This window comes from Anomaloglossus baeobatrachus, chromosome 4 (genome assembly GCF_048569485.1).
Source record: "Anomaloglossus baeobatrachus isolate aAnoBae1 chromosome 4, aAnoBae1.hap1, whole genome shotgun sequence".
In the NCBI taxonomy this organism is placed as follows: domain Eukaryota; kingdom Metazoa; phylum Chordata; class Amphibia; order Anura; family Aromobatidae; genus Anomaloglossus; species Anomaloglossus baeobatrachus.
Genome location: NC_134356.1, coordinates 574,784,996 through 574,807,893, shown reverse-complemented (window position 1 = coordinate 574,807,893; position 22,898 = coordinate 574,784,996). Strand labels below are relative to the sequence as shown.

The 22,898-nt window shown below is 46.2% G+C and overlaps 1 protein-coding gene across 2 annotated transcripts in view; it reads right to left on the bottom strand.

Annotated features, from left to right (window-relative positions):
- Positions 1-194: 194 nt before the first annotated feature.
- The window catches only part of FRMD5 (FERM domain containing 5), a 109,395-nt gene continuing 86,691 nt past the window's right edge, over positions 195-22,898 (bottom strand). For both annotated transcript variants that reach the window (XM_075346098.1, XM_075346100.1), the window contains 6 exons: positions 16,130-16,193; positions 15,000-15,091; positions 14,831-14,905; positions 12,814-12,882; positions 12,428-12,534; positions 195-6,041 (listed from right to left, as the gene is read on the bottom strand). In XM_075346098.1, coding sequence (XP_075202213.1) covers positions 5,494-6,041; positions 12,428-12,534; positions 12,814-12,882; positions 14,831-14,905; positions 15,000-15,091; positions 16,130-16,193 — 955 coding nt within the window. In that variant the 3' untranslated portion in view covers positions 195-5,493. The remainder of the gene's footprint in view (positions 6,042-12,427; positions 12,535-12,813; positions 12,883-14,830; positions 14,906-14,999; positions 15,092-16,129; positions 16,194-22,898) is intronic.

The window sequence follows — 22,898 nt, the reverse complement described above, 5'->3', positions numbered from 1 at the left end:
CGGGTACCTGTGCTTGCATGCGGTGGCAGACGGGTACCCATGGCTGTGTGCGGGCGGCAGCCGGGTGCTGTGTGCGAGCGGCAGTCGGGTGCCCGTGCGGGCGGCAGCCGGCTGCCGCCCTCACACAGGTACCTGGCTGCCGCCCTCACACAGTCACCCAGCTGCCGCCCGCACACAGCCATGGGTACCCGGCTGCCACCGCACGCAAGCACAGGTACCCGGAGGCTTGTACGCAGGATGGGCGGGCAGCCTGCTGGCTGCCACTCTGTGCATGCGGGGCGGGCGGCTGTGCAGCTTACCAGTTGTCCGCGGTCCCACTTTCAAATGATGGCGCCGGTGGAGCTCTTGGATGAGAGCTCCATCTGCGCACGTGCTGCTCCGGGAGTCAGCGCGTGCGCAGATGGAGCCCTTGGATGAGAGCTCCATCTGCGAATGCGTCACTCCGGGCGCCATTACTTGAATCGGGACCGCGGACACACTCCACCACTGAGCCGTCGCCGCCGCTCCCACCACTGAGCCGTCGCCGCCGCTCCCACCACTGAGCCGTCGCCGCCGCTCCCACCACTGAACCGGGACCGCGGACACACTCCACCACTGAGCAGTCCCTGCCGCTGCCACCACTGAGCAGTTGCCGCCGCTCCCACCACTGAGCCGTCGCCGCCACTCCCACCACTGAGCCGTCGCCGCCACTCCCACCACTGAGCCGTCGCCGCCGCTGCCACCACTGAACCGGGACCGCGGACACACTCCACCACTGAGCAGTCGCCGCCGCCGCTGCCACCACTGAACCGGGACCGCGGACACTCACTGCACTGGCCTGCTGCACGGCTCACCCGCCACAGCTGCTGCCGCCACCACGGACCCCACGGATCCTGCCACCGCGGATGCCACCGCGCCTGCAACCACGGACGCCACGGCACCTGCAACCACGGACCCCGCTGCCACTGACCTGCCGCGCCTGCCAGCACAGCCTGTGCCTCCTGTGACCCCGCTTCACCACCACTGCTGCCCCCCTCCGGTAAGAGAACACCGGAGTATAAGACGGACCCCATTTTTCTTTTTTTTACCTTTTTTATGTCTAAGTTTGGGGTGCGTCTTATATTCCGGTGCGTCTTATAAAGCGAAAAATACGGTAATCAGGTACCAGTCACACACATGGTTATGGTCACACGTGTCATACGTGTGTTACACGTGTGACATCTGTGTTTGCATACGTGTGAAACGTACCAGGTAAAACACGTGTCTCTGCAATGAAAAGATGATCTATATTTACCTGTATCCAGCGATGCTGTGTTCTGCTCTGCTGCCTCCCGCTCCTAACCCCCGCTCATTTATTTTATTTATTTTTTTTATTTTTTTTTATTGATTATTCACTGCCTGAGGATCTGGAAGCCGGGGACAGCACTGCCGGTGACAGGGGAGTATACAGCAGTTTGTGCAGTTACATCCAGGGGGTCATCTGAGTTTACAATGAACTCTCATGAACCCTTGGAAGTCACCATCGTGACACTCGCTGTAGCGCAGTTGTCGCAGGGGTGTCATCGGGAGGTCATCAGAGTTGATTGGGAAATCCGATGACCTCCTGGAACCTGGACGTCCTTGCACACACACTGCTGGCAGGATACTCACCTGTCACTAGCGATGTCCTCAGTGATGCTGTCCTCGGCGGTGCTGTCACCGCGATGCCCCTGCTCCCAGCTGCTCACTGCAGTGAATAATCAATGAAAATAAGGAGCGGGGGTCAGGAGCGGGAGGCAGCAGAGCCAGAGACAGAATCGCTGGATACAGGTAAATATAGAAAATCTTTTTATTTAAAAACCCGTGTTTTCTCCGGTCCGTGTCACACTGATGTCACGGATCACATCAATGTGCGGTCCGTGTGACACCCGTGCTGCCGGAGAAAAAACGGACACGTCTCCTTGTGAAATAGCGGGGCCACACAGTCCGTGTGAAAACATGGCCATGTAGAGTACACAATAGGGTAACATGGGTATGTGTGACATCCGTGTTAAAAACGGATATCACACGTACCTAAAACACGGACATCTGAAACCAGCCTAATACACAACCATCAGAACATAGAGCACCCAACCTCCTAATAAACAGCCATCAGGACACAGAGCTCACCTCTCCTAATAAAAGACATAACATAGAACTCTCACCTCCTAATACATGGACATCAGGACACAGAGCACTCATCTTCTAATAGACATCAGGACACCAAGCTTACACCTCCTAATTCACAGGCATTGGGACACTGAGTGCTTACCTCCTAATACTCAGACATCAGGACATGAAGCTTTCATCTCTATAATATACTAGGATATGGTATAGCGCTTCACATCCAGACATCAAGGCACAGATCGATCTCAGTATATGCAGGAATCACATTACAGAACTGTCACTTCCTAATTTCTAGATGTAATACAGGGCTCTGGCCACCTCCTAATACCCCATAAAACCAGTTACCACATTCACTTTCTAGGACTTCCAGTTTTCTCTGTCTGGACTTTCCACTCCACTTGCGATGTGCCTCCAGTACAGCTTACAATCTCCTTCTAGTACAGTTTTCACGTATCTCAACACTATAGTGCGCCATTCTTCAGCTGAGGTCTCTCCAGTCCCAGGCTGTGATTTACAAACTAGTAGATGCTGTATTCTTACTAGGATTCTCACTGATAGTGATATGTGACTTTTCTCCTACAAAGCCAGTTGAGCAAGTCAGTATATCTATATGGATAGTTTAATGATATATGGTAGAATGAAGGCGCATGTTATAGTCTTATCAATGCAGACTGTAATAGCCACAAACCGTACATCTGATACAGTGGGATAGTAGTATCCAGTTAAATTGGGGAACATGCACCTGTAGGGTTATGTTTCTATTATTTATGTTAAGCCTCGCTCCCCCTTGTGTTTAATATGGATGATTGCAATCTGATTAAAAAATTGGATTGCACTTGCATCAATGTTATTCAATCATTCAGCGTACATCTGCAAGTTTTTGCTCAGCTGTAATTGGGCTGAAAAAAATTGCAGTATGCTGCGTATGGGCATGTTTTGATGTGGAGGACATGTATGAGTCAGCTGCTCCTGATTCATGAATACGTACATACCTCTTCATGAACCTGGAGTGGCTATGCCACAAATCTCGCTCCGGTCAGGTATCGAGTGAGATTTCTGGTGTAGAGAACGTCACAGCTCATCGGTCATCATTTAGATGAAATGTGATGTCATGCTCCGGCCATGTCCCAGCTCTGCCCAGTTTTGTTGGTGCTGGGAGAAGCTCGTGTGATAACGCCAAAAGTGAAGGCTTTGCTGGATCAGGCTCAGAGTTTTATGAAGCAGATAATCTCCAAAATCTTCCTAAAAAAAAAAAACCACTTCAAAATTTGAAAAACTCCAAATCTGGTGGAATCTGGGGCAAATTCTACATAGATATGTGTTTTTATCATTTATGGATTCTGATGATTACATCACATTGCTATTACATACGCATCCATGGCATATAAGTCCTGCCCATGGTGTCTGTTTAGCTGCAATTTCTGTTTACATTGTGGCAAAATTATTTAGATATAATCACTGCAAAGAAATTCAGACCATGACTTGGAGAAATCATACACGTTTGTCACTGTAGTGCAATCTAGTATAAAAAAAAAAACTGGTTTGAATTATAATGCAATTAAGGGGTTTCTTACAGAACAGCCATCATAAAAAATAGATTAACCTATTTTATATAACTCAATTCTATATCATTTAAGTGCAGGAATTACAATTTGGGGTGCAGTATCTACTTTTAACCTCCAGGTGTCACTATTTAGGCAAATAAAAAAAGCCTGATCCCAGCACAAATAATTCACTTGCAGTAGGTAGTGGAAACAGTAACAGCTGCATGCTATTTAATGGCCATTTATTGGACCCTTGATTTAAACAGTGCTGACGAAGCTCTACAGCTCATGAGCATGTAAGACATGGTGTAAATATCTGCTGTGACCTACTACTAACCAGGCACCGGGTACTACTTACACCAGACAGTGCCAGATCAGTGGATTACATTAGTTTTATGCTAATTGTACTTGGGTATGCACGATGCAAGCTGATACTCTGTGAGCTGGGATCAATGCTCAGGGGAAATAATCAGTAGAAAATAATAGCAAACCAGTGATTGACTAGTACGTCCGTTGTGGGTAATTCACTATAGCCTTTCTTGTGGTCAGCTGTCATGATATCGTCATGTAGCCAAAGGAATCCGAACAACTCTTACTGTTACACCAGCCTCAGGCAGGAGTCCCGCTTTTACAGGGACCCAAAAAATCTGTGTGGCTGATACATTAACATTGTCACAGCATGAAACTAGATAAAGCTGAGCAATTTGATTAGGGCTGCTGGGCATCCTCTATGGCAGCCGGTCTTCACTTCTCCACTCACTATGTTCATACTGGCATCCTTTGCCTTGGTCATCCTTGATGGAAGGGCCCCTCTTTTGCTTATTAGACCCAACTTCATCAAGGCTTTGCATGAGGCAAGCTTCAACCTCATGATATGTGTCACACCACCAGAGGCGCCAATGATGTTGGGTACAGAAGTGGAGACCGGCCGCCATGGAGGACCAGACAGAATAGGGCAGCGTAAATGGAATTTCTCATCTTTAAAAATGAGACCAAACAATAAGAACCTGTGCCAAATTTACCACTGTGACACAGAATGCGTAATAAATGTGGCGCATCTTGTACATATGTTAGACACCATTCTCGTAAATTTCTCCCAATGTTTCTACTCTAGACCACTATTATCTATAGTGCACCGGGCAGCACGGTGGCTCAGTGGTTAACACTGCAGTCTTGCAGCGCTGGGGTCCTGGGTTCAAATCCCACCAAGGACAACATCTGCAAGGAGCTTGTATGTTCTCCCCGTGTTTGCGTGGGTTTCCTCCGGGTACTCCGGTTTCCTCCCACACTCCAAAGACATACAGACAGGGACTCTAGGTTGTGAGCCCCAATGGGGACAGTGTTGCTAATGTATGTAAAAGCGCTGTGGAATTAATAGCGCTATATAAATGAATAAAATTATTATTATTATACAGTAGATGCTCTGGTTACACTGGAAATTGTAATTCAGCAGTAAGTAAGGTATTGACAGGCTGCAGCACATCTGCTATCAAGTATCCGTTCTTGGCTGAGCTGCTGCATGTGGCTAGAAATCCTAGTCTGTCTTATTGAGTTGAGGAAATGTAATCCTGCCTGACCCATGTATAGGATACACGGGTGTGAGATTACACAGCTGAAAGTGGCTACTGAAGCCCCATGCAAAGTCTTGGTATACCTTCCACCTCTCTCATCATCATCCATCCATTCACACTGGACAACCCTAAGCAAAGGTTTATTCTGACAACCTTTGTATTATGAAGGTTCTGTGAGACAAGACAGGGGTGAAAAGGGGAGGACACTGGAAGACATCACTCCGCACAGTCAATGGGGGCCACTGCACGTAACATCAAGAGTCAATGAGGCGAATGAGAGGATGTAGTTTGCATGATACCCATCTGCGCAGAGGACAAAAGTATTGATAATGAAACTGCTGGAATTCAGGGGTCAACCTGATGTCCCTCAAAAATGCTAACTCCAGGTCAGACTCTGCCAATATAACCAGCAACAACAGTAATGCCAACAGAAGACACAGAGTGACTGCAAGCAGCCGCAGAACACTTTGCAGAAACTTATTTGCCTGTTCCTGTTCAGGCTCCCTCTGACTTGCTCGCTCTGGGCCGGGCAGAGCTGGCGGGGGTATCTCCAGGTCAGGAATGCTGGAAGCAGCCAGGTCACTCTCCTCATCTTGGGTTGTACAGGTTGTACCATTCACCTGCTGCCCAATTGATAACTCAAGGTTGGATTCAGACACAGGAGTAGGAAGGATGCTGGAACATGGAGTGTACGCCTCATCGCTGATCACCGTCTCTCGGGAGGTGCAAGGAGATAAAGCATCAATGTTGTCAGAAGAACGAACTGGAGTAGAGTGGTTACTGTCACGTAGAGACTCCAAACCTGTCGGTGGGGGGACAGTGAAATTTAGAGAAAGAAAATGACGTAGACACACACAACAGATACACGAATGAGCACAATAAGGGATCAGGATATAGTCATGCTCCATACTATGGTAATTACCTTTTAATCCAATTTCCCGCTCTTTCGCTGCTGGTACATGCGGAGCAGGAGGCCCTACTACTTTCTCTGTCATTCCCATGTCTCTTGATGTTGCAGGTGGTGTAGTAAACACAGGGATCGCAGCAGTAAGAGCTGGGAAGAGGGGCAATGCCCCTAATGCCCGGCCCAGAAGCCGAGGCCCCAGACTCAGCACCCGAATCTTCACATCGCGGTAACAGTGATTGATCATACGCAGGTGAACGTTCACTTTGGTTTTGATACGGATGAGACACTTCACCATGATGAATGGAGGATAGTCCTTATATCTAGTTGCACTCACTTTCTGTTTAACACTTTCACTTATAATCCAACTCACCCGGATCACCACACTTGCCTGCCCCTCTCTCTAGACACTTTCTATAAACTTTCCACTTCTCGTCACTCCCGGCGTCTGACTCCTCATCTCCGCACTGTATTTCCCCACCTCCCCTCTCCCTATGCTCTGACATACAAGGTGAAGCTTCTGGCTCCTGGACGCTATTTTAGGAACCAGTATATTTACTACTGAGCAGAATCAGGAGAACCCATGCCCCAGCTGTCATTTACCACTCCCCCATGGCATGGCAGCTTTTTACAGACACTGTCCCACTTCCCAGACACAAGTGGAGAGGATTTTTTTTGGGGTTAACCCTTCAGTATTTACGTGGTCATGCTGCACAGGTTTTCCAAACTGCAGTGTGTGAACATTAGAACAGATATGTCTGTACACCTACCTCCAAACTCCGCATAATACCAGAACGAAGGATGCAAACAGAACGTCCTTCTACAAAGCGACCAAAGCCCCGTTAGGTAGTATTGTGGAATATACAGAAGAAATAGTGCCAAGTCCACAGACATTCATGTGACCGAAATAGTTGAAAATTAATTAAAACCAATAAAGGACTTGCTTAGATACACACCCTGCATTATGTGACAGATGCGCTTTTTTCAGTCTTGGTACCCTGTGCTGTCTCTGTTAGGCTACATGCGCACGCTGCATCTTTTCGTGTTCACAAACTGCAGCCAAAACTGCACCTTGTCAGAGAGAGCCTGGAAATGTCACAAAAAAACGCATGTAATTTTAGGTGCGTTTTCGGTGCGTTTTTGGTGCGTTTTTCACACCCTGCGTTTTTGTGACAAATGTTGACAAAAACGCAGGAAGAATGAACATGCTGCATTTTATTTGTCACAAACCTTTGACAAATAAAACGCTGACAAATAAACTGCAATGTGCGCATGACAAATCTGACTTCTCAGAAACTTTGCTGGGAAGTCAAATGTCAGAAAGTTCTGACAACAAAACTGCAGCCAAAAAAGCAGCAAAAAAGCAGCGTGCGCATGTAGCCTAATGGTTGTGAAGGGGGGAAATGGGGAGTGGGTTCTAGTGTGGATGAGATCCATACACCATGTGGAGGAAACTAACTAGTTCAGTTACATTGTAGTTTTTATAGGGTATGTGCACATGACGTTCAGACACTGAGGTTTTCCCTAAGGGTATGTGCGCACGTTGCTTTTTACCTGCTTTTTACCTGCTTTTTTGCTGCTTTTTCTTCTGCGCTGTTTAATGCCAAAATGGATGTGTTCTTCTATTCAAGCAAAGTCTATGGGAATTTGGGTTTCTTGTTCACACTATGTTGTTCAAAATGCTGCCTTTTTGTGGCAGAACTTTGGTCAAAAACTCAGCTTTGCAGTGCAAAACCCAAATGGCAAAAACAATTGACATGTTGCTTCTTTGAAAAGCTGAGTTTTTGACCAAAGTTCTGCCACAAAAAGGCAGCATTTTGAACAACATAGTGTGAACAAGAAACCCAAATTCCCATAGACTTTGCTTGAATAGAAGAACACATCCATTTTGGCATTAAACAGCGCAGAAGAAAAAGCAGCAAAAAAGCAGGTAAAAAGCAGGTAAAAAGCAACGTGCGCACATACCCTAAGGCTATGTGCCCACGCTGCGGATTTACCGCGGATTTTGCCGCGGATTTGCCGCGGATTTCCCGAAAATCTGCAGCAGCGGCACTTCCAAGCCATTTCAATGGCATTTTGGAAATGCTGTGTCCATGCTGCGGATTTTTCCGCTGCGGATTTGCCGCGGATTTTGATCCGGAAAAATCTGCAGCATGTCAATTGTTTGTTGCAGATTTGGTGCGGATTTTGGGTATAGAATGGGGGAAAAAAAAAAAAAGAAAAAAAATCCGCATCAAAATCCGCGGTAAATCCGCGGCAAATCCGCGGATTTTCAGGCAGAAAAATCCGCAGGTACATTCTACCGTGGACACATAGCCTAAGTGAAGCCACTTCAGAAAGCAGCCGAAAGTCTTTTTCCCGAACTAAGGCTATGTGCGCACGTTGCGTAAATACATGCAGTTACGCTGCGCTTTGTAGCGCAGCGTAACTGCATGCGTCCTGCGTCCCCTGCACAGTCTATGGAGATTGTGCAGGGGCCGTGCGCACGTGGCGTTTTAGAGCACAGCGCTTCGGCTTCTGCCGAAGAGCTGCGTTCTAAGAAGTGACATGTCACTTCTTCCGTGCGCTTTGCCGGCAGCTCCTGCTCTGTCTATGGCTGGAGCTGCAGGCAGAGCGCATGGAATCGGCTTTTTTTTTTTTCACTACGGACATTTCTGCAGCGATTTAAAGCGCACATGTGCTCTTCAGATCGCTGCAGAAATTTCTGCAGTGACTGTACGCAACGTGCGCACATAGCCTAACGGGTGGCTGAAGAATAATCATACTACTCCTTTTAAGTGTATCACGCTTTCCAAATCTGAAACATTTAGTAGAAGTTACAAAAAGACTGAACGTGTGAACAGAAATGCTGTTTTTGTAGTGGTTATTGTGTTGGTTTTTCAGGCAGATTCCTACCAGAATCTGCATGAAAAGGACACATGCCTATACCCTCAGGCTACATTCACACGATCAGTGTTTGTTGAGTTTTAAGGCTATGTGCGCACGTTGCGTTTTTACCCGCGTTTCTGCAGCGTTTTTAGCTGCAGCGTTTTTGCGCTAAAACGCATGCGTTTTTGTTTTCCAGCAAAGTCTATGGGAAAAGATGAAATCCTGTCTGCACTTTGCTTTTTTTTCTGCAGCGTTTAATTTGCATATTTGTGGTCAAAAACTATGCAGAAAAAGAAGCAGCATGTCAGTTGTTTTTGCCATTTCTGCAGCGTTTCCTTAACATTGGAGTCAATGAGAAATGGCAAAACGCAACCAAAATCAACTTTCCTGCATTTTTCATGCTTTTTACCTGCTTTTCCACTGCGTTTTTGGCTTCAAAAACGCATGCTTTTCTGGCATAAAATTAAAGGGTTATAATGTTCCTTTACACACACACACACACACACAATAACCGAAAATTTAAATGCTAAAAAATAATAAACTTTACCTATTTTTCTGTTGAAATGTGCATAACCGCTATTATTTCATTAAAATTGATAATGTTCCATATATTTTTATTAAAAGTTAATTTTATCCTTTTTTTTTCTCTTTTTTCATTCTTTTTGACTATTCCAACTTTCTCAGTGTCTTGATCTACAAAACGCATCTGCAGAAACGCAGGTGAAAACGCAGGTAAAAAGCGCTGAAAACGCACTAAAAACGCGGTAAATACGCATGCGTTTTTAGCTCTAAAAAATGGTCAAAAGCCATTTGGTCAAAAACCAAGGGAAGGAAAACGTGCAGAATAAACTGCAGGTACTCCGACGCAACGTGCGCACATAGCCTAAGTTCAGTTGCGTCTTTCCTTGTGCTTTTTAGGGTATGTGCGCACGTTGCTTTTTACCTGCTTTTTACCTGCTTTTTTGCTGCTTTTTCTTCTGCGCTGTTTAATGCCAAAATGGATGTGTTCTTCTATTCAAGCAAAGTCTATGGGAATTTGGGTTTCTTGTTCACACTATTGTTGTTCAAAATGCTGCCTTTTTGTGGCAGAACTTTGGTCAAAAACTCAGCTTTGCAGTGCAAAACCCAAATGGCAAAAACAATTGACATGTTGCTTCTTTGAAAAGCTGAGTTTTTGACCAAAGTTCTGCCACAAAAAGGCAGCATTTTGAACAACATAGTGTGAACAAGAAACCCAAATTCCCATAGACTTTGCTTGAATAGAAGAACACATCCATTTTGGCATTAAACAGCGCAGAAGAAAAAGCAGCAAAAAAGCAGGTAAAAAGCAGGTAAAAAGCAACGTGCGCACATACCCTTACATGTTTTTGACTCAATAAAGTTATATACCTTCACCATCTCGTAATAAACACTATAACTTCCCACGTTCCAAAACAGACAAACACATGTAAAGAAACACTAAAAGATATAAAGATGTAGCTAGATAGATTATAGACATATATTAGATAGAGATAGATATTCTACATCTTTATAATGTCAAACCCCTCTACATATTATACACTTGCACCCCTTAGGGCCTTTCATGTGGCACTAAAGGGTGTTTAACCTAATAAATAAATAATAAAAAAATAACAGCGTGAGCTCCCCCATATTTTTGATAACCAGCAAAAGTAAAGCAGACAGCTGCGGGCTGATATTTTCAGGCTGGAAGGTCCAAAATTATTGGGCCCTTCCTAGTCTAAAACTACCAGCCCGCATCTGCCCCAGAACTGGTGCTTCACCTCGGCTCTTCCAAATTGCCTTGGTGCGGTGGCAATTGGGGTAATGGTAGTTGGTATTGAGGTCAGCTGTGTAGTGTCAGCTGATGAACAGTGGCATTTCTGACATCACAGTCGCCGGCTACCCAAAGCCTTTAAAGGCTCGTTTTGAGGCTCCATAGTCTTTGATCTGGGTAAATCAATGTCGTAGGAACCGTGGACTATGTTGGAGCTCGGAACTTTTCTTTCTAATAAATTGGTCAATGAGGGACAGTGTCTTGTTTTTAGCTCTCTTTTTATGTCTTTCGGGTTTCCATTTGTGGGCTACGTCAGAACTGCATGGGTTTTTTTTTCTTAACACAGGGAAAGTGTGTGAGGAGTGTTTTTTCAAATAGACTATGTGTGTGTGCGTGTGTGTGTGTTTTTCTTTTCCCTTACTGGACTAGTAAAGGGGGTGCCTGATAGACTCCATTACTAACACCAGAGCTTGATGCCAGCTGACTCTACACAGCAGACATCAGCCCCCAACTACCATTACCCCTTTTTCCACAGCACCAGGGCAATTGGGAAGAGCTGGAAAAAACACCAGAATTGAGTGCCCAATAACCATGGACGTTCCTAGCCTGATAATACCAGCCCACATCTGTCTGCTTTACCTTTGCTGGTTATCAAAAATAGGGGGGATCCCATGTTTTGTTTTGGTTTTCTTTTATAAATCATTTATTTATTAGGTTAAACAGTGCCACATGCAAGGCACTAAAGTTTGTAAGTTTATAACATATAGGGGGGCTGGGAAATTAGATATCTGCAAGATATCTATCTATCTAATGTATTTCTATCATCTGTCTGTATATGTGTGTTTGTGTGTATCGGGATGTTGATGTCTTTGCTTTGCGAAAAATGCCGTAAAAAACGAGAGTAAAATGCATCATGGGCACGTACCTGTAGGGTAAGCTCATGTTAGGTTGCTTACTGTGTATTTTCTCGGGGGAAGTCAAAATTATGAACAGAAAGCTCCTTGTAAATTACCAGCAGAACTCTGGCAAATTCCACAAGAGCAGAATATTGTAAACTGAAATAGCAATCTAGCTTTTATAAAAACTATATTGTGGAAAGTACTATAACAGAAAAGGGGTTAATGAGATTTCAAAAAGTTGCCCAGGAGCAGGAACTGAACTAAAATAATATAAAAGCCATTATTTACCTTGTCAATCCCCCTCGGCTCCTTTGATCCTGCCAGTGCTGGAGCGATGGTGTCCCACCTGTCCGTCACGTTACTGCTACAGTCATGTTCTGTACATGAAAATTGGACTGCTGAGTCACGGGACTGAAGGGCATCACATCATCGCTGCAGAATTGGCAGGATTAGCAGAGATAATAATAATAATAATTTTATTAATTTATATAGCGCTATTAATTCCACAGCGCTTTACATACATTGGCAACACTGTCCCCATTGGGGCTCACAATCTAAAGTCCCTGTGCACTGAACAGGTAAGTGACGGTTGTTTTATTGTTTTATAGCAATTTCTGCTGTACGGCAACTTTTTGAAAACTCCTTTGGTGATCACCTTTAATCTCGATAACAAAAAAACCCCAAAAAAACATTAAGCATTATGGGTAGATTTGTGACTGACAAACATATAAAGCAATACCTACCCTCCATGATGGATATGTGAACAGCACGTCTCCGTGTCCGGGGTACACTACTTAACCTCAGTCCATGGCTAATTGATGGACAACTACGACTCGGCACCATTCCCGCTCTGTACCACAAACAAGACAAATGTAAGTGGGGGGGGGGTTTAACAAACAGCATCTGAACATAGAAGACATCAAGTGGAAGGATGCCATTGGCCATTTTCCCATTATGGAGGATATCACAATTCTCCATGTGAATAAAGCACCAATACAAACAGATACATGGCCAGGAGTGTTGCTGTTTCTGTTATGATGTTGATTTTCTTCTTTAATCCTTGACATCCCCTTTAAGAAAGACTAAATAATTAGGAAGGAATAATAGGTTTTTGGTAAATATTACGTACCTGTGAATTTCAGGAGGCTCCCGTTTGATTTTGGCACTTGATTCCATTACTTCTTTAGCAACTCGACCACTAGGAAAATATATTAAAGAGATTGGAAAGTATCAGAAGTGAAGAAGAAGTATGATTTATAGAACCAAGGAGCGGAGGTAACATATGGAGGCGTTAGAAACCGTGGGAAAAGAGTTTATTTGGCATAATGACACCCATGCACTAATTGTCCTGTATGCCAACCCTTCCATGAAGCCACGTTCCCACAGTGAGTGTTTGGTGAGTTTTAAGCCACTTGCACACATTCAGTATTTGATGAGGTTTTTTTCCCTCAGTATTTGTAAGACAAAACCAGGAGTGGGTGATAAATGCAGAAGTGGGGACGTGTTTCTATTATACTTTTCCTCTGATTGTTCCACTCCTGGTTTTGGCTACAAATACTGAGGTAAAAAAAACTCCCCAAATATTCAATATGTGCATGTGGGCTTAGAGGTTGCAGACTTTCTGCTGGATTTCTGCACTTTTTGCTAGTGTCATGTTTTAAATAAAGCTGCTTTGTTTTTGATACTTCCTGTTATTTAGTTTTGACAAAACTTTATTGATACTCGTACAGTCATGTGCATATCACATGGATTTTTCATGTGTTTCCACATAACTAAACAAAAAGTGTATATATGGTTATTCCCACTAGATTTTCTGCAGCTACTGTAATTATGTGTGGAAAATCCACATGCAGTGCACTCATCTGCATAAGAATTGGCCTCCAGGGCTTATATTAAATGAAAGGGGACATTTCCAGTGTGAGACATGGAACTAATACCGAACAGTTTGTCTTCTTAGGCTATGTGCGTCGAGGTAGTTGCAGTTCAAAAAGCATCCTCTGGCAGAAAGGACAATGCTTTTGGCTTTAAAAATGCATGTAAAACGCAAAGAAAGTAGCCTATGCGCACCTTGCGGTTTTCATGAGTTTTTAGTGCTTTTCCGGTGCTTTTAGAAACGCTGCAGTTTTGTATTAAATTGAATGGATGGGAAACGCAGCCAAAATGGTAAAAACAACAGACATGTTGCTTCTTTAAACGCTGAGTTTTTGCCCAAATTTATGCAAATTAAACGCTGCGTTTTGAACAGCAAAGTGCGCACAAGAAAGCTCAATGTCCCATTGACTTTGCTTGAAAAGCATAACGCAGCATTTTGGCATGAAAACGCTGCAGTTGAAAAAGCAGTGGAAAAGCAGGTAAAAAAGCAAAGTGCGCACATAGCCTTAGAAACACATTAGCAGCTGCAGCTCTCACAGCTCTGCTGTATTATAACACTATTGCAGCACTGGCTGTGAGATGGAAGCTGAAGCTAAGAGGAGCCTGCAAATGTGTCCAATATAATCACACACAGCTCTGCAGTGAGATCAGGAGAGCGGACGTCACATTTTACACTGGTATCGCCTGCCTTTATTAAAAATAATCTCTGAAGGCAGATTCTCAGGGAGATCAGTGTCGGCCCATAGCCTGGAACAGCTCATTTACATATAAGAAAAATGTGGATTTCTCTGGAATAAGACGTAGGATCACAGATATCAAGGTATCATTTCATTCAGCTTCCTATGACCCACATGCCCATATAGACGGCTTAGAAGGGTTGATCCTACTGACAGATTCCGTTTACTTTAGGATCCATAGACAGTATGTATATGAGAGCATTTTGGAATTGATAAATGTCATCAGTAGCAAATTTTCCTGGGAAAATTGGAACAATCCTTTTCAGTGAGAATAAGGCTGGGGCTACACAGCGTCTTTGGTTACATGTCGCTGCTACATCACAAAGCAACACAAGTGAAGGAAGTCACATTGTAATTTTTGAGGGTACTGTTACCTCCATCCCCATTGACTTGTATTGCTCTACTATGTAGCAGCAACACATTGCAACCACTGGTCGTGCAACATGTCGTGGCCAAAGTTGTCATGTAGCCCCAGCCTAATTCTTGCATAAGAAGTTTTAAAAACACAATTAAAAGCATTTTCCACCTTTTACTTACCTGTATCGAAAGCGGCTCCCTTTAAAGAACAAGTTACTACTGGAAACCGTACGGACTTGGTTGGAGTTGTCAAGTCTTCAGGAAAAGACAAGAAAAGTGATTAGATGGAAGATGTGGAGGCAGGAGAACCCATGTGATATACAGGATAGCATGGACAATGCATACTGACTTGTAGAATGACTGGTTCTCCACGCCACATTTCCACAGGTGTTTGCAGGCCTCTGGAGTGGGTGCCAGGAACGTCAGCACCAAGCGCTTTTCCTACAGAGGCAGACATGGAAATGTAGATTTTACTCTAAATTTAACAGATCTGAAGAGAACAAGTAAAGTGCTGTCAAAGCATGTCACTCCTGACGAGGGAAGGGCCTAGAATTTGACAGCCTCGCTATCTGATAGTTGGTTGGCCATGTACATTATATATATCCTGACTGACTGGTATATATAGGGCTTATATGACTGATGAATACACACACTCAGAAACGAATATTAATTCACACATGAAGGCTGGAGCCCGGAGCACTGAAGAAATAAGAGGCATGAAGTCTACACCGTGACTGGGTCTCGTCTTTGTGTTTTGCATGTCCGGTTTTGAGTTTCTCCTCCCTATTATATCTTGTATAGAGAGGAGTAGAATGCTGGTCATTTAGAAATAAAAGGTGGTAATAACTGGATGTATAGCAGAGTATTAATACAACAGTGACAACATATCGAGACTGATCCCAATCACTCATTTCATGAGAGCAATAGAATAGCGCAACGTATATCGCAACTTGCCACCTCTATATACTTTCCATCTTATGGTTGCTGAAAGTTCCTAAACCCCTCTATGCCGAGGAAGTGGTGGCGTAGATCTGATCCCTATGTTTTCCATGAGAAAAAAAAAGAGTAATGCCATCCCTGGGGGATTTTCATTATAACAGGATATTTCCATGTGCAATCTTGACCTCTCTCAAAGGCAAAAAGTGATCAAACTCCATACAAAAAGATCTAGTTCATAACCGTCCAAATATAAATGTATGTAGGTCTATATTTCTGGACATATGTAATACCAGTAATTCAGATGCTGTGTATACCTGTCACATTCTGTATGTATACACATCAGTCATTCAGTAAAGGTATATATCGTATACAGCTTTAGCTCACAGCCCCTAATTTGTGATAATCAGGTGTAATAAACATTCCAGTCAGTTAGTGTATATATAGATATATATGTAAGATCTTCACATCATCTAGTCACCCAGTATATATACCAGTCCTTATGTATATACCAGTCTGTCAGGGTATATATTAACATTTTACCTCCTTCTCTCTCACATATAAATGAAAAGTTTTTCCTTCAAATTTCATTTTTGTGGCATCACTCCTGAAACAAACAAAAAGAAATAAAAAATCACAAAGACTTCCACAAGGAAAAACAGAACGACAGGACATAGGACAAGAACAAGTGCAAGAAGCTACAAAGAGGGAGACATTACTAGTGGACTACATGATGGTGGAGGATGGTGGGTTTATGATGCCAAACCACACAGAAGCTGATCAGGTCAATGGGCTATGATTGTGATGGTAGAACGATTTGTCCAATTACTCACTAAATACAAATACACATTAAAAATACACATCAAGGCATTATATAGTATCAGGGTCCTAACTGGTAGTGGTGGTAAATCCGTATTTTTTTCTATATGGGCCATATTAACGACTTCCTAAAAATGAATACAGCTTGTGATCCCTACAAGAATCATTGAAATATGTACACCCAAGTCTTCCTACTTTGGCCTAAGAGTCTCATATATTGGACTACCATTTGATCTATAGACCCCCTCCTACGACATTGTGAATTTAAACACCTGATCTTTTTGTTACCCCATCAGATAAACGACCATCAGAGCTGCCTGGTATCAGATTTCTTCTTTCTCCCTATTGAATACTCGGATGAACCTAATGTCAGTGTATGGGGAAGTCAAGAGAGATAGTTGCCAACTGAATTGGCCATCTACCATTAAAAAATTAAGCAATGAAATTTACAAACAGATTCTGTAAATTAAAGGCACATATCCATTAGATTAACGTCATTCAAACCCACTGATATCGGTTGCTTGGCCCAAATCTAACTCTCCCCCAACCTCATGTGGTAAGGACCCAGCATGTCCAATATCAGACTGCCCATCTCTCTCTATCGCTTCATTGGGGGACACAGGAAACCATGGGTGTATGCTGCTGGGACTAGGAGGCTGACACTATGCAAATAAGAAAAGTTGGCTCCTCCCACGCAGTATACACCCACTGACCGGAGCTGAGGAGATCAGTTTTTGCTTAGTGTCCGAGGAGGTTGGACACGCAGGGGCTGCTCTCAGCCCCTCAGGTTTGTATTGTTGTGTTTTATTAATCTTTTCCCTTTGTTTTTCAGACACAGCTCGTCGGGCGACAGGGTGTAATCGCTCACCCTGCTCTCCCACATAGAGAACGGTCGCACAGAAGTGGGGTCCGTCCGCCACTTCCGTTGTCCTCCGTGTCTGTCTGGCAGGACCCTACCCCCCTAACACTCTCTAGACTGTTTGGGGGGCATCCGCACAGAGGGACAGGCGGATGGTCCTTGCTCCCCCTCCCCAAACTCTCTCGCCCCACAGCCTGATTGTGGGTAGGAAGACGAAGACCGTACCTAGGATGGAGAGGTACCCTTCCGGTCTCCCCTCGACTATCCCCGGGACGACCATCAATATGTCTTCACTCGCCTTCCAGGATATCCAGGATCACCTCAGGACAAGCCGGGACCTCAAGGTAAGTACTCTGCACTCCCCCGTCCCGGGTTAGGGGGGGAGGGATCCTGTCTCAGCCCCTTCTCCATTTCGGTCTGGGGGTCCCATCTCTCCCTTAGAGTCCCCACCACAGGCCCCCTGTAGCCTCCCTTCCCCGTAGCACGGCCTCCCTGCGCTCCCCCGATCACCCCCTCCTCCTGCCGTGGCGTCCCCCACTCGGCGCCCCTCCCGACAGCCTACCGTTAAAATTTAGCCCCCGGCTCCATTGCGGCCCGGCGTCCCCTCCGGCGGCCTACCTTTAAAATTTAGCCCCCGGCTTTGCGGCCCCTCAGTGTCTGCGCGCCCTCCAGGCCCGCCCCAGCCGGTATTCTGTCCGCGGGCTTTTCAAATCTCCCGCCCCTTTTTCCCCCGCGCGGCCTCAGTCCTCCTCCGGCGTCTGATGTCATTTCCTGGCGCCTATTTCCGGCGCGCGTCATCCCTGTGCCTCCACCGGCCCTTCCCACCGGGTAAGCGGCGCTACCGCCGCCACGAGGTCCGTTCCTCCCCCGGGTAGGTCGACTCTGCAGCCCAGCGCTGCCGCCACGCCTGTGCCTCCGTCCCGGGTTAGCGCTGCTTACGCCGCCACCAGGCCCGCTCCACTGACCGGTTAAGCGCTCCCAGCGCCACCGCGACCCCCTCTTCCCTGGCAATCTGTGCCACTACCGCCGCAGATTTCAGGCACTGCGCTCACCCGCAGGCAGTGCTGGACCCAGCGCACCCCACTGGCAGCGATTAGTCCACGGCTCCCTGACCTCGGTGTCAGCCAGCGCTTCCCTGCAGCATTCAGTGCGCCATCTCTGAGCTCACCAGGCATTAAACTCTCCCTCAGGGCTCATTCTCCAGGGTACTGCCACGAACACGCAGTCTCATTCACTGTGATACTTTTTGTGAAGAAGCAGGCCCTTTCACTGTGGTATTGGTTGTACGGAAGCAGGCCCATTTCCTATGGTACTGTTCGTGAAGGGGCAGGCCCATTCACGGTGTTAGGGTATGTGCGCACGTTGCTTTTTACCTGCTTTTTACCTGCTTTTTTGCTGCTTTTTCTTCTGCGCTGTTTAATGCCAAAATGGATGTGTTCTTCTATTCAAGCAAAGTCTATGGGAATTTGGGTTTCTTGTTCACACTATGTTGTTCAAAATGCTGCCTTTTTGTGGCAGAACTTTGGTCAAAAACTCAGCTTTGCAGTGCAAAACCCAAATGGCAAAAACAATTGACATGTTGCTTCTTTGAAAAGCTGAGTTTTTGACCAAAGTTCTGCCACAAAAAGGCAGCATTTTGAACAACATAGTGTGAACAAGAAACCCAAATTCCCATAGACTTTGCTTGAATAGAAGAACACATCCATTTTGGCATTAAACAGCGCAGAAGAAAAAGCAGCAAAAAAGCAGGTAAAAAGCAGGTAAAAAGCAACGTGCGCACATACCCTTACTGTTCGTGGGGAGGCTGGCCTGTTCACCATGGTGCTGTTTGTGAGGGGGCAAGCCCATTCACTAGGGTACTGCTTTGTAAAGAAGCTGTATGTCGCACAATTTTATTGTCTCCTGTCTTTGTGATGTACACTCACAGACACTCTCCTCACTTCCCACCTAGCACAGATGTGCTCCTGATTTCTGGGTATTCATTGTCAGTTTGCCATTCTGTCTCCCAGGTATTTTACGCCTGTAGCACTAATTACTAATCCTATGTGTCTAGTGGTATTATGCGCCTGTGGCACCAATTACGGACGTCACTACAGCTTTCTAGATCTTCCCCATAGTATTGTCCTTATACCCCATTTTCCGTCAGGTTACGGATAGATCATGGCGCTCTACCCAGCAGTCAGAAGCTCATATCTCGCTACACACATTGTTTACCCGGCGGTCCATAACATGGCCCTTTCCGTGATCATTCCAGTGTATCCGTGAACCGTTCAGTTTTTCCAGTGTGTTCCATGTTTACGCCCTGTGCTTCCAGGTACCTGTCCTCTATCCCAGGTGTCAGTGTCCCTGCGTGCTACCTGTCTGTTACAGTGCGCAGGTGCTTTGTCTCTACACTAGTCTTTACCTGTGTGCAAGTGACACCAGTGTGCCAGTGTTTCTTTATGTACTAGTCTTCTTTGGTGTGCTAGTGTTTCCTCGTACTTGTCCTCTATCCAGTGGGCCAGCGTTTCTCTAGGCACTGACCTACTCCTGTGTGCCAGCATTCCCCTGTACCTGTCCACTATCCAGTGTGCCAATGTCTGCGTCAAGCCTGTGTGCTCCAATACACAGGTGCTTTGGGGATCCTGCCCGCTATTCCGTGGGCCAGCGTTTTCTACAATACATTTGTTTACTTTGGTGTACCAGGGTTATCACAAGCCCTTACACTACTCAGTGTAACAGGGTTTCTATACGCACCTGTCCACACCACTGTAACAGCGTTGTGTGAACCTTCCCACTGTTTAGGGTGTCAGGTCTCTACTTGCACCTGTCAGTTTCAGCGTGCTAAAGGGTTTTCTATCAACCCGTCCACCATCCAGATTGAAGGTTCCATAGACCTGTCCACTTGCTTGTGTGCCAGTGTCTCTATATGTCGGCCCATCTCCCAGAGTGCCAGTAGCCACTATCCAGTATTTTCTCTATCCACCTACCTACCATCCGGTGTGCTAGTGTTTCCAAAACGTACCCTCTATATGGTGTGCAGCGTTTCTATATGCCCCTGTCTACTACAGTGTAAGAGTGGTTTGAGGAGCCTACCCACTTACCTATGGGTCAGTACTTATCAGAACCAGAAGCCGGATACAGCAACAGGCTTGAGTGCCTTGTTCAGCCTTTCCGCTCATCTTTGACCTAGGCGAGAGCTCCATCCAACACTGCCCCATGAGGCGGCCAGCCAGCAGTTGTCGCAGGCAGTGCCAGGATTCAGAGTCGACGATCCTGCCCGCTATCCAAGGGGCTAGCGTTTCTCCAGACCAGAAGCTGGCTACCGTAACAGGTATGTGTTGCCCTGCTCACGGCCCAGCGAGTCAAACGTACTACCTCACCTGACGGGTCAGGTATCTCCTTCATCTTCGACTGAGGCGAGGACTGTGGTCTCCTGGTAAGGCAGCAACTGTCACATTCTGTGCCAGTATTCAAGATCGATGATCCTGCCCGCTATCCAAAGGGCTAGCGTTCTCCAGACCAGAAGCTGGATACCGTAACAGGTATGTGTTGCCCTGCTCGCGACCCAGCGAGTCAAATGTACTACCTCACCTGACGGGTCAGGTATCTCCTTCCTCTTCGACTGAAGCGAGGACTGTGGTCTCCATGGACCCCTAGCGCGGTACGGCAGCAACTGTCATTAGGTTGCTTCCCAGTGACCCGAGATATTCCCCTACTTCCAACCACTCATCCGGGTTAACAGGAGCGATCGGCAGCCATCTCCTACCTCACACCATACGTGTGACAAGATCTTGAGGTAAGGTAGCACGCGACCATCCGACTGGAGGGTCGTGTGATTCACTCCCCGCAGCAGCCACGGACCCCATGACTCCGCACAGCGGCAACTCTCATTTAGTCGCTCCCCGGTAACCCGGGACCTCTTCCTACCTCACACCATTCATCTACGGTAGCCACGAGGTAAGGTTTTTTTCTCTGACAGTATGTTGACTACGCCGTTCTTGAGGCAGCAGTCATTTTGTTTCTCAGACGAGGTAAGCAGGATACGGCTCTGTCCGCCAACCGGTATGTTGTCTGTTTTACTTCCTGCCACCCTCCTCGGGTGGTTCATAGTACTTCTAGTATCCGACCATTGTTTGGCCTAGACCAGCTTTAGCCGCGCCCTTTACTCGGGTTCCGGCCAGGTACTGCATATGTTTAAATCCATAGGTCGTTGCTTACATTCTCTCTCTTCCAGATGGAGTTCACATGTTCTCAGTCCCTTCACAGATAACAGATGAAGTTAAGAACCAGACACAGGATCGTCTAGCAAGTATCGATTCCACGGAGGACCAGTTTCACCAACGGACTTCTGGTATCCTGACGGCGCAGTCATTGGGCTAGCATTTCCGGACCAGCTGTAGGTTCTAAGCATAGTCTTCTGGCCATATTCCGCGACAGAATTCTTCAGTTTCCACCTGAGCACTCAACGCTACGGCGAGTAGTACCCATCTGTTCTGCCAGTTTTACGCTAACACCTAGACAGGACCTGCTTCATTTTCAGGCCAAGAGGGGTCTGCCTCCCCTTTCCTCTCTTGTTGCCATCCTAGATGGCTCGCGGAGATGTGCTAGGTCTCTTTGAAGTCTGTGCCAGACCATTTATCCTCACCTATTTTCGGCCATTTCTTCTCCTTCGTGGTCTCTTCTGGTCGCGATGGGATAACGCGTTTTTCACGTCACTCTTCCGTTTTCCTTGTCTCCTTCCCAGGATAGACGTCTCCCCTCTGGTCGGCTAGTGCTTAGGCCAGTGTCATAGTCCAAGCCTTTCCTTACGAACCTCTTGGAACGGGTTTTTCTTTTCCCCATCCCAGGTTGTACATCCCAGGTCTGTGCCAATTTTCAGTCGCAGGAGCACCCCCTCATAGGGGGTCCTCCTTCCTGTATTTCTCTTCAGTAGTCATCTAGTACTCGAATCCGGAGTTCGAGTTCCCCCAGTCACACCATCGTAGACGCCCGGATTCTCTTCTACAGTCTGTCATACGAAGGTGGTAGTTGGTTATTGGATTTCCCTTGGCTCCTTAACCTTCTCTTTTTGTCTCTAGTCCTTGCAGGTTCTTTCTGGACTCCTTTACACAGGGGAATTATCTCATGTATTTTTTTCCCGCCTGCAGGCTGTTCCGTCCTCTAGGGTCAGCTCACTTCCCTCGGTCCTGTAGAATCAACAGGTCAGGTCCCCCTACGGCGGAGTTCCCTTACTCTCTTCTCGAGTAACTCGTCTCTTCTCTCAGCCCAACTCCCCTGCACACTTTCAGGCAGTTGGTGTTCCTCGTTCTTCATTTTACGACAGTAAGGGTCCAAGGCTCGGTGAGCCTCCGCTTACCTGACACCTATCTCTACCAGGTGCCTTAGCTCCCCCTCTTTTTCTTCCATTCTCAAATGTAACACTAGGGTCAGGTCACGGGTTTTTTCTCCTGTTTTGACCTGTTGCTATCAATCGTCTTAGATTCCTAGGTGCAGATTTCAGAGGATGCAACTTTTCCCCTGATCATCCTATTCCCCGCACATGCGGTTTATACTAGATCTAAGTAATCCCTAGTACTCTTAACTCTTCCCCCCTACCTCGGCTCCTGCCGGGTAGGTATTCCTTACGGTGTCTAGGGCCAGGTTCAGGTCACA